The sequence below is a fragment of the Rhinatrema bivittatum genome, chromosome 1, assembly GCF_901001135.1.
Source record: "Rhinatrema bivittatum chromosome 1, aRhiBiv1.1, whole genome shotgun sequence".
Lineage (NCBI taxonomy): Eukaryota > Metazoa > Chordata > Amphibia > Gymnophiona > Rhinatrematidae > Rhinatrema > Rhinatrema bivittatum.
In genome coordinates, this window is record NC_042615.1 from 609,572,813 (window position 1) to 609,589,158 (window position 16,346).

General features: G+C 45.9%; 1 protein-coding gene across 3 annotated transcripts in view; it reads right to left on the minus strand.

The window, feature by feature from the left end:
- Positions 1–16,346, minus strand: part of DMXL1 (Dmx like 1) — a 692,618-nt gene that overhangs the window by 65,067 nt on the left and 611,205 nt on the right. For all 3 annotated transcript variants that reach the window (XM_029570948.1, XM_029570967.1, XM_029570958.1), the window contains one exon: positions 13,785–13,871. In XM_029570948.1, the coding sequence (XP_029426808.1) occupies positions 13,785–13,871 (87 nt within the window). The remainder of the gene's footprint in view (positions 1–13,784; positions 13,872–16,346) is intronic.

Genomic DNA, 16,346 nt, shown 5'->3' on the forward strand with positions numbered 1-16,346 from the left:
TGTTTGCTTGCCCACCACATTCCCAAGTTTGTTCTTATCAAAAGAGACAGAGTTGGGTGGACTTCCTGTGGGCTGTAGTGCGGTCTAACTAAAACGCAAGAGCACGCTTATAGTCCAAGGTGTGGAGAGCTCACTCACCTGGCTGAGCATGAGGTCTTGGAAAGAAAGTGGGCAAGACTATGGACTGATTTAAATGGAAATCAGTTACCACCTTAGGAAGGAATTTAGGATGAGTGCGGAGAACCACCCAGTCATGGAGGAACCTTGTGTAGGGTGAGTAGGTCACAAGGGCCTGTAACTCACTCACTCTGTGAGCAGATGTGATGGCTACTAGGAAAAGAACTTCACATTTAAGGTATCTGAGTTTGCAGGAGTGCAAGGGTTCAAAAGGAGTGTGCATGAGCCGTTCAAGTATGACATTGAGGTCTCATGCCAAGACCAGTGGCCGAAGAGGAGGCTTAAGCTGTACTAAGCCTCTCGTGAAGCGCCTCACCAGGGGTTGAGCCGTTATCGGGGCATCCCCTATTCCTTGATGGTAAGCAGAGATGGCACTAAGGTGCACTCGGATAGATGATGTCTGGAGACCAGACTCCGAGAGGTGCCAGAAATAATCCAACAGACTCGATGTGGGGCAAGAAAAAGGATCCAAGCCCTTCCATTTAGAGCGGTAGGATTTCCATGTGGAAGGCTTACGTGAAGCTACTAGGACTTGAGATACATCACTTGAAAGGTTGAGTGCTTGTAGTATCAGCCTTTCAACATTCAGGCCGTCAGAGAGAGGTGGCGTAACTTGCCGTGATTCTGTGTTATAAGGTTGGGCGACGTGCCCAGGCGAATGGGGTCCTGGACAGAAAGGTTGCGAAGTATGGGAAACCAAATTTGGCGCGGCCAGTACGGGGCTATGAGAATCATTAAGCCCTGGTCCTGTTGTAGCTTCACGAGAGTCTTGCTTAAGAGTGGAATTGGAGGATACGCATAAAGCAGGCCTTTGTTCCAGGGACGGGCGAAGGCATCCCTGGCTGATGCATGCCGGTCCCTGTGCAGGGAGCAGCAGCTTTCCACTTTGTGGTTCTGACTGGACGCAAAGAGGTCGATGGTCGAATGACCCCAACAGTGGAAGATTCTGCTCGCAACCGAGGGATCCAGAGACCATTCGTGGGGCTCGAAACGTCGGCTGAGTCAGTCGCCAGTACATTCTGTGTGCCCGCTAGATAAGTGGCTCGCAGAAGAATGGAATGCGACAGGGCCCAGGCCCAAATCTGTGCCGCCTCCTGGCAAAGCAGATAAGAGCCCGTGCCCCCCTGTTTGTTCAGGTACCACATTGCAACCTGGTTGTCTGTTTGAATCAGAACAATTGTTGGAGAGGTAATCCTGAAATGCATAAAGAGCATATCGCATCGTTCGAAGCTCCAGAAAGTTGATTTGATGGGTCGCTTCGGCTTTTGTCCAAGTCCCTTGAGTTTGAAGGCCTTGGATGTGGGCTCCCCAACCTAGGTGGGAGGTGTCCGTAGTTAAGGTTACCTAAGGAGCCGGTTGCTGGAAAGGAAGACCCACTTGTAAGTTGGCTTTGTGTGTCCACCAGGCAAGGGACAGACAAAACTGGCTGGATATGTGTACCATGGACGACAGCGGCTGAGTAGCTTGTCGCCACTGGGAATTCAGAGTCCATTGGGTCACTCTCATGGCAAGGCATGCCATAGGGGTGACAATGACAGTTGATGCCATGTGGCCGAGCAACCTGAGTAGCTGGCCAGCTGAGGCTCTTTTTTTTATGGTGGATAAAGCTGGCAAGGTTGAACAGGTTGGGTAAGAATGCTCTGGACAGTGTCGTGTCTAGATCTGCTCCTATAAAGGAGAGAAGATGAGACGGTGTCAATTGGGATTTGGGGTAATTTATTAAAAATCCCAATGAGTTTAGAAGCCTTATGGTGAGACCGAGTGAGTTGAGGGCTCCTTGTTTTGACTGGCTTTTTATGAGCCAGTCGTCCAGGTATGGAAAAACGTATATGCCTCTGCTGTGTAACTGCGCAGTCACGACTGCCAGGCACTTCGTAAACATTCGAGGCTAGGCCGAATGGTAGTACTTTGTATTGATAGTGACTGTGGCCCACCACAAATCGCAGATATTTGGGATGAGGAGGGGAGATCGCAATATGAGCGTATGCGTCTTGAAGGTCCAGAGAGCAGAGCCAATCCCCTTGTTGAAGTAGAGGAAGCATGGTGCCCAGGGATACCATCCTGAACCGTTCCTTGCGAAGAAATGTATTCAAGTCTTGGAGGTCCAGAATAGGCCAGAGGCCGCTGGTCTTTTTTGGAATAAGGAAATATATGGAGTAGAACTCTCTTCCTTGCTGATTCTGTGGAACTGGTTCCACGGCTCTGACCGACAGAAGGGTTGAGAGCTCTGACTCGAGTTTTCCTGTGTGGTCGTCCCAACTCCAGGATGGATTAGGTGAGAAATCCAGGGGTATTTGTTAAAAATTTAGATGGTAACCACAGGTTACGATGGACTGTACCCACTGGTCCGTGGTGATTGGATGCCAATTTGTTGCAAAGTGGTACAGGCAGCCCCCTACTGGAATATGGCTGTTGCTCTCTGGGAAAGAATCAAAATCCAGACGCAGGGCCAGCTTGTGGATCTGGCTGTGGTTTAGATATTCTAGTTTGGCGCACATGTCCCCTTTGAGGTGCCCGAGCTGGTCGTGCACGGGATGCAGGAGGGTAATATCTGCGTGGCCTATAGACCTGTAGAATTGTTTCTTGGGTTCTCTACGCATGGCGCTGTGGGCTACGGAGGGAACATTTGTGGAGACAGTTGACAACTGGCGCAGGGTCTCATGATGGTCCTTTAACTGGGCTACTGCATCCTGGATCTTATCCCCGAAGAGGTTGTCTCCGGTAAAGGGTAGATCTGCCAGTTTGTCCTGCACTTCCGGGCATAGGTCTGAGGCCTTAAGCCAGGCCCAACGTCTAGCACTTATGCCCGATGCTGAGACTCTAGATGCTGTTTCAAAAGAATCGTAGGTAGCTCTGACTTCATGTTTACCTGCATCATTCCTTTTTGTAGGATGGAGGACAAGGCTTCTTGCTGCTGTGATAGCGTCTCCGCAATCTCTTGGACTTGTTTCCAGAGATTTCTATTATATTGGGTCATGTATAATTGATATGCTGCAATTTGCGATATCAACATGGACCCTTGGGAAATCCTTCATCCCAATGCATCCAATGCTTTCTGTTCCTTACCAGGACAGGCAGAAGAATGTGGATGCGACCATTTAGCCTTTTTCTGAGCTGATTCCACAACTAGAGAGTGGTGGGGCAGCTGACTTTTGAAAACCTGGGGCTTGTTGAACCAGGTAGGTAGCATCTGTCTTTTTATTGACTGGGGGGGTACCGTACCTGGATGTTGCCACATGCGGTGCATGAGGTCCAAAAGAACTTCATGTACCATTATTGTCATTATTTCTTTTGGAGCATTTATAAATTGTAAGACCTCCAACATTTTATGGTGAGCATCTTCCTCCGTGACCAGTGTAAAAGGTATAGTCTCAGACATCTCGTTGACAGAACTGGCAAAGGAGAGGTCTTCTGGACGAGATCTTTGCCTTTCCTCCGGCGTTGAAGGCTCTGAAAGTAGGTCCTCGGATATCCGTGATGAATCATCTGAGGATGATGCTCCCCATGGATTATAGGGACTTTTGCCTTCTCTCGGTGGAGCTCCCGATGGAGGAAGCATGCCAAAGCCGAGAGGGTGGGACGGCATTGATGGATGTGGCCTTGGCATCGATGGAATCGGTGCCGCATCGAGGCAGATGAGATGCGCTTGGGTACCGGTAGCCCCAATGGCCCTGGCATGGGCTCCGGCATCGACGGTTCCTGTGGGGGACGTGGCTGGGAATCGATCCTTCCTCTTCTGAGGAACCCGGTACTGGAATCGGGACCTGCGGAGGCTTCGATGGATGACTCCATGCCAGCGTGTCCGGTGGCAGAGGAGTTGATAAGGTGTATCGAGGCGCTCGAGGAGCAGTGCCACCATTGAGGGAGCCGGTTCTGGGGCCGGTGCCGATCGAAAGCCTCGTAAGGCTTTAAGCACTGCCTCTTGGACCATGCGGTCCAAATCCTCCCAGGAAACCGGCATTGGTGGCACGGCAATCGGGGTAGGAGGCAGACTAGGCTTTACCGGAGCCTCCACGGGGGCCCATGGAGGCTCAGGTGCCTGGAACCGGTGGGGAATGCCTAGGGGTCCCGGGTCCAGAGGAGTATGGGGGGTCCTCTGCCTGGGCCCTCTTTGCAGGTGGCTCAATGGAAATCTATGCTGCTGCGTTTTGGTACCGGCCCCGGACGGGGACGCCCGGTGCCGTGTCAATGTTTCCCTCTGTGCTCAGTCTGGTCTTTCCCCAGCACAGAGGACGATGACGCCAATGTCATCGATGGAGTCTGAGACAGACAGCCACCCTTGTCAATGGTGCTCCTGGCGAATGGTCTCCGAGGTTGATGGACCCTCCACGGTCGGTGGCGCTTGAACTGGTGTCGATGGAGCAGTCTATTTTGAAGCAAACTGCTCCATTTTGTCCAGGCGAGCGTGATGGCCTTTGGGAGTCATTTGTGCACAACTAGGGCATCGACGAACATCGTGCAAGGGGCTTAAGAAAAAACACATACTTCATGTGGGTCCGTTATGGACATGGTCCTCGGACACTCGGAACATTTTCTAAACCCTGTCGCCATGTTAAAATTTGGCAGGCGTGCAGTCGGTAACCGTTGGGCACCGAAGCAGTAAGCCGCCGGGAACCGACCACAAGTACTGGAAAACACACTTACCGAGCATCAGAGGGAACGGAGCGAGATGGGGGACCCCGCTGAGGGATTTGAGAAGATAAATTTCAAATATTTCCATGAGGAAAGTTGTGAGAAATTTCTCACAGAGCACCTAAACCGCGAGGCAACTGCTGTGTGGAAAAAAAAAGAGACTGAAGGGGGACACCTGCTGGCTGCAGGGTTAGTGGCATGCTGAGTATGCTCAGTGTGCCAGTCAAAGTTCTAGAAATGTTGACAAAAGTGTTCTGTGATAGGACTTCATCGATGTCACCCATATGTGAGGACTACCATCCTGCTTGTCCTGGGAGAATATTACTTTACAGAGAGTGTGGTGGATGCATGGAACTGTTTCCCAGTGGAAGTGGTGGAGATAAAAAAAAGTATCTGAATTCAAGAAAGCATTCAGGGGATCTCTAAGGAAGTGATGAGAACGATAATGCTAAATTAATTGGATGGATGGGCAGACTGGATTGGCCATACAGTCTTTTTCCGTAGTCATGTTTCTATTAACAAGTGAGCATACGATGTTGGTTGTCTATATAATGCTTTAAAAAAAACAAAAAAAACCAGAGAGAGAATAAATCATCACTGGGGCTGGACCAGTCAGCCCAAAAGACCAGACTGGAGGTAGGCCTCCTGCTGGCAGGCCTTGCCCCTTTGGGCACAACACTCTATCATTGAAGCATTTTCCTCAGCTAAAGGGCCCTGCTCTAACAGACTACCTTTCCTACTCAAACTAGGAAAAAGTTAAGGCCAAACCGTATCTCAGTCTGGATTGCATCAAACGTTGACCTCCATCCAAGGACCCCTCTTCTGACCGAAGCTAGAGATCCCACCACTACCTCAGACCAGTGCTAGCCAGCCCCAGCTGTCTAACCTGATTCTAAGCCTGCTTTTGTAACATGAATACCAGCTAAAGTGTCTTCATTAGTAAATACCTCCACCCTCCTGCTGCAGAACAGGTGTAGCTAGCACCTCCTCACTCGCACCCACTATCGACTTCCCTCCAACAAGTGCCTCATACTTCGCTTAGCCCAAGACCCTTTCTTTCCATCCCCCATGATGATGCTAACAGGCCACGGTCGACCCTACTGTATTTATTTAAAAAAAAATATATATATATAGCTGCAGAATCCTATATACTTTGTAGATTACAAAAGAAACATATATAATCAAACATTTAAATAAAAGGCAAATAAAACATACTAAAACTAAAAGGTCCTTCATTTAAAAACCTAACAGCACAGTAAAAAATAATTAGCCTCATTTAAGACCAAAAACTTGCAAGTAATTAAACTATTCCATAAGCCTGTTAAAAAAAAAAAAAAGAGTCTTGACTTGCTTTCTAAATGTGGCGAAGCATTCAACGGCCCCGATTTTCTCTGGAAACGCATCCCAGATCTTTGGATCTGCCACAAAAAATATTCTCCCCCAAGTTTTGTCTAATCTTGCCTGAAGAATAGTAGGTATATTGAGAAGGTTCCATCCAGCTGACCTTAAAGCTCTTGTAAGGCCTTTAGATTTTTATCAAAAAACTCACACACACACACAAAAATATCTTGGCTCAATACGTGGTATATTAAAATGGAGAAATTACTACTTAACTGAATTTCCTTTCCTTTAAGAAAGGCAGGCCAATCCCCATAAGTGTATCTCTACCAGCAGGTGGAGATGGAGTAAAAGCTGATGTCATGTATATATAGTTCTGCCCTGACATCAGCCTGCCAGTATTCTCTGGAAAAGCCAAACTGTGGACAAACTGATTACACTTGAAATAATTATTAACAATCAATCATTCATGCTTCCAACCAATAGAGAACACTCAGGGCAGATCAAAGAATTAACGTTTACTAAACTAAAGGACTGCGTAAAACACCAGTCCTCCAATGAATAGCATGAACACTACCCTGCAAGGTCTGCATCTAAAAAGCGAATCGAAGGCAAAAACTGGCAGCCAAGGGTGGGTCAGAGATTGGCCTGCCTTCCTTAGAGGAAAGGAAATTATCAGGTAAGTAGCAATTTCTCCTTCCTCTGCACTCAGGCAGGCCAATCCCCACAAGAGGGATGCACCAAAGCTACACCTGAACAGGGCAGAAGGCTGCCTGCGGTCCAGTCAACACCATCCACGTGAATGCAACGTTTTCTCGAACCTGAACATCCAAGCAATAATGCTTGGAAAAAGTGTGTAATGATGATGTCACCACTTGTTAAATTTTAACAGGAGACAATCGAATTTCCACCCACGTTACTACCTGAGCCCTCATGAAAACATAGAAACATAGAAGTGACGGCAGAAGAAGACCAAACGGCCCATCCAGTCTGCCCAGCAAGTTTTCAGAACTAATTGTTTTCATACTTATCTGTTACTCTGACCGCTTAAGTCAGGGCCCTTATTGGTAACTTTTTGGTTCCAATTCCCTTCCACCCCTCACCACTGATGTAGAGAGCAGTGCTGGAGCTGCATCTAAGTGAAGTATCTAGCTAATTGGTTTGGGGTAGTAACCGCCGTAATAAGCAAGCTACTCCCTCGCTTGTTTGCCCTGTCTGTGCAATTCAGTCCTTGTTGGTTGTCTGAATATAAATCCTCTTTACTTCATTCACCCCTGCCGTTGAAGCAGTATCAGGCTTAATTGATTCGGGGTAGTAACTGCCGTAATAAGCAAGCTACACCCATGCTTATTTGTTTACCCAGAGTATGTATTTCATTCCTTGTTGGTTGTCTGAATATAAATTGTCTTTTCTTCATTCTCCCTGCCGTTGAAGCAGAGAGCTATGCTGGATATGCATTGAAAGTGAAGTATCAGGCTTATTTGGTTTGGGGTAGTAACCGCTGTAACAAGCAAGCTACTCCCCTGCTTTTTTTGAGAAAGCAAATCCTTTTTTCCACATTTCCTCTTGCCGTTGAAGCAGAGAGCAATGCTGGAGTTGCATTAACTGTGTGAATGTTTATTGAATAAGGATATTAATCTCCAGGTATTAGCCATCATTCCCGCAAGCAGCCACCCCCGAGCCTCTTCTCTTCATTCACATCCTCTATACTATATGGATCCACAGTGTTTATCCCATGCCCCTTTGAAATCCTTCACGGTTTTGGTCTTCACCACTTCCTCCGGAAGGGCGTTCCATGCATCCACCACCCTCTCCTTGAAGAAATACTTCCTGACATTGGTTCTGAGTCTTCCTCCCTGGAGTTTTAAATCGTGACCCTTGGTTCTGCTGATTTTTTTGCAACGGAAAAGGTTTGTCGTTGTCTTTGGATCATTCAAACGGTCTAATCCGCTTCGGCAATGGGATCTTGGCATCCATGTAGTCAGCCATGATGATTTCCTTAACACAAAAGGCTATAGTTGCCTGTGTCACCAGTTCACCCTATATACTGCCACAGTGAAACACAAATAAGTGATAAGACTTCTGGACAGATTTAGTAACGTCCAAGTACCACAGCAAATGACACTTGATGTCCAAGGTACACAAGAGATGATATTCACTCATCTCTGTCCCTGTCCAATGTGGGCAGGGAATTGGATTGATTCAAATAAAATTCTGAAATCACTTTTGGCAAAAAAGCCAGCACAGTCCAAAACTGTACTGCTCTCAGTCATATTGCAGAAAAGGCTCCCAGCAAGAAAGAGCCTGCAGTTCAGAAACCCAGTGTGCAGAACAGACTGCCATTAGAAAAACTGTATTCAATTAAGCAGCTACAAGGAAAGACCACATAGCAGCCGAAAAATCAGACCAACCACGAAATTCAGAACCAGATTAAGATCCCACAGAGGCACCCGGCAGTCACAAGGGAGGACGAAGATGCTTAACTCCCTTCAAAATCCAAGACACATTGGGATGGGAACACAGTCCCACCATTGATTCACCCTCTATAACACGCAAGGGCTGCCACTTGAACCTTCAAGGTGTTAAGGGCCAAACCTTTATACAATCCTTCCTGTAAAAATTCCATGGAATATCTACTTTGAGAAGCTAAGAACTTCGCTCCATACACCAGACCTCAAAAACTCTCCAAACGTTCCAGTAGGCCAGAGATGTAGAAAACCTCCTGGCCCTAAGCAAATTGGGAATTACTAAGGCAGAATAACCACAGTTCAACAAACTAGCCCTCTCAAGGGCCAAACCATAAGACAAAATCGACCTGGATCTTCATGAACAATGGGTCCCTGCCACAACCGATTCTTCCACAGAGGCAGTCCGAGGGGACTGCCCACTAGCAGTCTCTGCAGATCGGCATATCACAGTCTCCAGGGCCAATTCAGAGCCATCAAAAGCGTGGTGTTAGCCTGACTTGCTATCTTCCAAACGATCCTGCCTATCAGAGGCCAGGGCGGGAAGACATACAGCAGGCTGCCTTGCAGCCACACCCAAACAATAACATCTATGGTCAGTGCTTTTGGATCCCACTTGTGATTGAAACTTTCACGGTGTCAGAAGTCGCCAGCAAGTCTAGGAATGGGCGGCCCCAGCGCTCCACTATGAGCTGAAAGGCTTTGTCCGCTAACTCCCACTCTCCTGGGTCCAAGCTCTTTCTCCTGAGAAAGTCTGCCCTTATATTATCCTTTCCAGCAATGTGGGAGGTGTATATGTCTAACATCTATTTACTCCGACATCTGTTGAATTCTGGTGCCATCCTGATGATTGATGTAGGTCACCGTTGTCACATTGTCTGAATTACCTGGACCTCCTGAGCCTCTGAACGCTTGGCAAAACGCAAGCTCGCCAGCTGTACCACCTGTGTTTCCAATTGGTTGATGTTCCACTGCTGTTTCGTGGCATTACAGCGACCTTGCACCATCAACTGACAGTGAGCCCCCCAACCCAGGAGGCTCATGTCCATCTTGAACACTAATCAATCTGGCATCTCCAAGGAAACACCCTTCTGGAGATAATCCGGCTGCAACCACCACTGCAATTGCATGGTCACGTCCAATGGTAAGCGAAGCCTCAGTGCGAGTGTGGACTCCAGCAGGAAAGCAACATTTGTTTAAGAGGTTACATATGCGAGGTCACCCAGGGAGCAACCTCCAACGTGGCTGCCATCAAACCCAGGACCTGAAGATAAGACCACACGGTCAGGTGAATAGTTCTCATGGTTTGAATGAGCAATTAACTTCTGAATTTGACTCTCCAGTAGAAATGCTCAGCCCTACTTTGTATCAAAATGAACGCAGAGATATTCCAGCGCCTGAAACAGCTGTAAGTTGCTCTTGGTCAAGTTCAGCAGCCAACCTAGATCCTACAGCAAGGAAATCACCTTGTGAGATGCCCTGTGACCTTCTTCCATGCTCTTGGCACGAATCAACTAATCATCCAGATATGGGTGAACTAGAATGCTGTCCTTGCGCAAGGCTGCCATTATTACCACCATGACCTGGAGAAGGCCCTGGGTGCAGTGGCCAGCTTGAAAGGCAAGACATGAAACTGGTAATGACATCCCAGAATGGCAAACCTTAGAAACCGCTGACATTACTGACAAATGGGAATATGTAGATATGCCTCTGTCAGATCCGGAGACGTGAGGTTTTCAACTGATTGAACTGCTGTTATTACAGAGTCTACAGTCTCCATTCGGAAATGAGTGACCCGTAAATGAGGATGGACTCCTTTGAGATTCAGGATGGGTCGAAAGAACCCTTCTTTTCCTTGGATTTGACAAAATAGATGGAATAGTGGCCCATATTTTGTTGCAATTCGGGAACAGGAATTACGGCCTTCAGGTCCTATAGTCTTCTTTATGAATTTTCCAAAGTAACCCTCTTCTGAGGGGAGTTGCACGGGCAGATCATAAAGGCATCCGGAGGGATGCGAAGAAATACTAGAGCATAGCTATCATGAATCACTTACAGGACCCATTGGTCCAATGTGATCTGGATCCACCTCTGATAAAAGCGAGATAGATGGCTGCCTATCTCTTACACCAGCAGGTGAGTCTGCAAACCCTCATTGGGAAGATCGAGAAGCTCCACTTCCGCAGTCTGCATACTTCCGAGGCCTACTGGGGCGAAAGGACTGAGACATGCCAAAGGGATGGGGTCTCTGAGAGGAAGCTCCCCTATAAGGATGAAATTGTCTGAAATCTTGAGAGTGGCCACTTGCCTGAGGCGGCCATGAAGCTGGCTTCTTATCCTCCAGCAAACGAGGGACCTGGGCTTTCCTCTATTTTTTTGCCAATTTCTCCAACTCACTGCCAAACAAGAAAGAACCCTTGAAGGGCAGTTTGGCAACATTAGACTTACAGTCTCTGCTGACCAATTGCACAGCCACAGCTGATGTCAAGCCGCTATTACAGAAGAACCACCTCTAGCGGCAGTGCAAGCAAGGTCACAGTCCGCAATAGCTAAGAAGGCCGCCCCCCCCCGTTCTATTACTGCTTTGCTATCCAAAATGTCCCCCCCAGACTCCTGAGAGAGAAGCCGAGTAGCTCGAGGCACCAGGGAACAAGTGGCAATTTGCAAATTCATCACCATGGCCTCAAAGGCTTGCTTAAGGATAGCTTCAATCCTTGAATCCTGAGCATCCTTTTAGAGCTGCCCCTCTTTCAATCGGTATGGTGGTTCGCTCAGTGACAGAACACACCAACGCATCCATTTTTGGGAAATGCAACTGTTCTTTTGCCTGCGGCTCCAAGGGATATAAACCCGCCAAAGTGCATCCTCCTTTAAAACTCGCCTCTGGCACAATCCATTCAAGGTCAATCAAGTCTTGAATTGCATCCAGGAGGGGAAAGAAACCTATAGCCTTGCGTAGGGTGACCAATATGGGATCCTATATCTGTACACTCGAAGAATCAGTCCCTGCCACCCCAAGGGTCTTCAGAGTTTGAGTAATCAGACCCGGCAACTCATCTCTATTAAAGAAACAGAGAACAGCTATATGTGGCTCTAAATCTGGGGGAATTTCCTCTTCCTCAATAGGGGAGCAACTCAAATCATCATCAGTGTCATCCAGATCCATATCCTCTCGAGCATCATCAGGCATTCTTGCGTCACGGCGTTTACATATGGTTGCGGACACAGGAGGGGCCCCAAGCAGGCGACCCTGATTTAGGAGGCATTACCATTTCTGCAGGATGCCCCTGCAGAAAGGTCTGTAGTCCCTGGAAAAATTCCACCCAGGAAAAGGAGTTTGGATCCATACCAGGCCCCATAGGTCCAAACCCAATGTCCTGGGAAATGAGACTGCTGAGGACATCTCTCCCAGTGGATCAACTGAAGAAGGGGACACCCTTGTTGTGTTGCCTCCAGCCCCACTCCCCTCAGACGAGGGGATGGACTAGCATCGGCAAAATCAGTAAGGGGCAAATCCCCTTGAGCATCCAAGAAACTGACACAGGCTTGCAGAAAGCTCCAGCTGTATAGCCATTATAAGAACATGCAGCACAAATCACCAAGTGCTTAGCCTTCTTAGTTGCTGGTTCCATGGTGTGTTGGCTAAGGCGCGCCTTAGTCAGATACGTGCTTAATACACACTCAGCGGTCAGCTACACAGTCAGGTAAGCATTTAACTGCGCGCTTCAGTGTATGTATAGGCGCACAACATGCGCACAATGCACGCACAAATATGCACTCAGGCACTCCTCAAAATGTGCCTACCGATAGGCCGCATAAGTACACGCAGGCACTAGATGCACAAGTAGGCGCGCATGCTTGCACCGTTACACACACAAACACACGACGGAACTGCTGCAGCCTACCACGCAGTCAGTGAAAAGGAAGCCTGGAAGTGGGGCCTAGCCAAAAGACTGCTCAACCCGCAGAGCTTACACTATCTCCACATTTCACTAAACTCCCCAGGGACGTTGAACACCAAGGCTGAGAAAGAAGACATGGTAAGGAGGAGGAGAGCCTCACTAAAACTTCTGTTTCTGAATTAATTTTTTTTTAACCTGAGTTCAGCCCTCCCTGGCTACAAACAGGAATAGGTTTCTGGCTACAGGGTTAGATGGCAAAAGCCTTCACACCACTTAGTCTCTCTCGGCCTGCAACAGCTTTTTTTTTTTTTTTTTTTTTAAGGTCATGCCAGAAAAAGAGGCTACCGGACTCAAGGCTCTCAACTGAGGGAGGGACCGAAGAGACTGGATGCTAGAGTAACAGCCTCACTGGTGGTAGTAGCTCTTTACATATCTTTGTTGGATAGACATGAGAAGGGAGAGGTGCTTGGTGTGATTTGAGGGGTCTTTGTATTCATCTGCATAAGATGGTAGAGGTCAAATGCACAAGATTTATCAAATAATTATTTTATAAAAGATAAGCTGATTAACCAAAAAGATATCCATGTTGGTTCATGCCTTAATTGTGGCTTTCATATACAGTTAAGGCATGAACCAACATGGATATCTTTTTGGTTAATCACCTTACCTTTTACAAAATAATTATTTGATAAGTCTTGTGCATTTGACCTCCACCATCTTATGCGGATGAATACAAAGACGCCTTAAATCACACCAAGCACCTCTCCCATCTCATGTCTATCCAACAAAGATGTGTAAACTAAAGAGCTACTACCACAGCGTGGCTGTTGCTTTAGCATCCAGTCTCTTCGGTCCCCTGCACAGTCTAACAGACAGGCCCAGATACTACATGAGAACCTGCATTTCCACTACTATTTTCAACATTTCATATTATTGACTTCACCATTCATTATACATGCTCCCTATGCACTAAAGAATTGCTGGCCTGTTTCTTTTATTAACATACCCAAAAAGCAAACAAACATGTTAAAAAAAGCTTTTTTGGTTGGGGGGAGGGGGGAGGAATGCCTTTAAAATGTTTTATATGATTTCATTTGTTGGTTCTCTGTAGTTTTGCAGAAGCTTGAAATTACAATATTTGATAAATATTAAATTATTTTTGATATAATATTAGAATGCAGATCTAATTTGTCTGGTTTTATAACCAAGAATTTTGAGGAATAATCTGAAGCCATAAATAAAATGTCTAGTAATGTCTTCCAATACTCACTTTATTTACCGCAAAAGCAGTAATAATATCAGATTCTTTATGGATAATTCTTGCTTTACCACCAGGATACCCCACATCTGCTTCTACCTAGATTGAAAAATCATGTAATAAAACATTTTTTAAATAATTAAAACTGACATTTTGGAACTGTATGAAGCAAGACAAACTTTCACATACATTTGAGTGCTAAGCAGTAGATATGACAATTATGTCTACTAACACTGGCACACCCATTTGTAGACAATTTTTCTATTAATACTGCAAGGCTTCCTTAAGTATCCATTACAGAAAATTGAGGTACTCAGAAAGATTTTACTCCAATTATTTTACTATCTTCAAAAGCATAGAGTAATTTATCTTCTTGCTATTTATAGAACACGATGTAAAAAACATGGCACCAGTTTTCCAGTGAATTACAAAAGGAAATTTGCTGTAACTTATGCCACAGAAAGTTGCTATAATTATTGTTTTAATAAAACCTACAGCAAAGCCACCTGACTTTTTCACAGAGAAATACTCCCTAACCAGATTAATCATCAGTATATGTTAGGCCCAGCAGAGGAACAATTTAAGGCAGAAAGAAAGGAGCCATAAAGAAAACAGACTACAGTCAATAGTCACAAAGATAAAGATACCGGTATAACTAACATGTTTCCTCTGACTTTTCCAAAATGTGTGTGTATACATATTTTCTTTAAGCATTTTCACTCAGTGCTAAAAAATGATTACGTTTTTCTTAAATTGTGCTTTGCTATTAGCTATATTCTATGGGTACCTTTTAGGGGGACTTTGTGATTAATTGAATTAACACAAAGGTTAGTTTGGCCAGAAGGCCTTTTAGAAGGAAACAAAGATCAAAAATCTACTGGGATCCTTGGCTAATAAATACAAACCAGATTCTTTGTACTATCAGAAAAGAAAAATTCTGACATTGATGTTATAGTGCACTTGCTTTTCTTTTTGAACAGGACTAATTTTTATGCAAAAACTGGCTATGTTTTGTGTTTTTTTTTTTTTTATTGTGATGTGTTATATTTAATGATTTATATATGCAGTTATGTATGTATATTGTTGATACTGTATTGTTTTATTATGCAGTTCCCTGCTGAGAACAAGCCTTTTGGATCAATGGAAATATAAATACTTTATAAATAGATACATACATATATTTGGGGACCAATAAGCAGGAAAGAAATAAGTCAGCATAGAACAAAGATAATTCCAGAATTTAGGGGATGGCCTTAACACCTGGCCAACTGTTTTCAGAGGTAAAATATATTAATGGAAAAGAGAAGGAAAGGCTCAGTCATATTGTCAACTTTAACATGTGACTCAAAATCTGATGCAACAAAGACAGATACATATAGGGCTGTATATGGAACAATAAAAGGTATAACTGTAGTGATGGCCAACATCTTTCTCTGAGGACTAAAGATCCAAAGGAAGAAATTAAAATTATATGTTGAAAGGCATTTAAACTAGAAGAAGGGTATGGCAGATGGAAGCCAATTGATTCAGAGTGACACCCCTGACAAACATGAAAATCACAAAAGTGAGAAGCTCACTAGTCTACTTTTGATTTACTCACTGCATGAGGGGAACATTATAAGCCTGTTGCAAGCCCTCACTTTGGAGGCAGACCTGGATATTAATACTATCACTAACCCATGACAGTGGTGACCAATCTGTGGCTCTTTTGTGGGCCAAATCTGGATCTTGCTCTCCTGTCCTCATAGCAACTAAGCAGTAGAGATGTGCATCGTGTGCCTGATCGGGTTCGGCTGGAGGGAGAAAAAAATCTGATCGCTGGAGATGTGAATCGGAATCGGTTCCGATTCACATCGTTAATTTTTTTTTAGTGAGGCCCGACCCTTTAAAATTGACCCCTTACCTTCCCCCACCCCCCGAACCCCCCAAAACTTTAAAGATGGTGCCGGCCAGCCAGTGCTCCTACCATGTGACAGAGGCCGGCCAATGGCATGGATACCCTGTCACATGGTAAGGGCAAAAGGCCATCGGCGCCATCTTTATGAGGGGCAGCAGACGGCTCGAGAGCGGGAGATCGCTCCTGGGACCACCACTAGAGCACCAGGTAATTTAAAAATGTTTTGGGGGGGGGATTGGGAGGGTGGGAGAAGCTAAGGGGTCATCTTTAAAGGGTCGGGTGGGTTTTTTTTTTTTTTAAATCGGGCCATCGGTGCCATTTTTGAGTGGTAGCCAAAATGGCGTCGATGGCCCAAGAGCGGGAGATCGGTCCCCGTGCCCCCACTGGACCAACAGGTACTCGTAAAAAGTTTTGGGGGGTTCGGGGGGTGGGGGAAGGTAAGGGATTTGTTTTATAGGGTCGGGGTGGGTTTAGGGGTTATTTTGGTGTGCCGGTTTTCCCGCCCTCCCCCCAAATAACTCCCGTTAGTGGATACTAACGGAGTAACTATTTTTCACGATAAATCGTGAAAATTTCTATTGTATCGCGCACTGTACCAATTTTTGACGATTTAAAAAATATCGGACAATTTTTTTAAATCGTCAAAAAACGATTCACATCCCTACTAAGCAGCACTG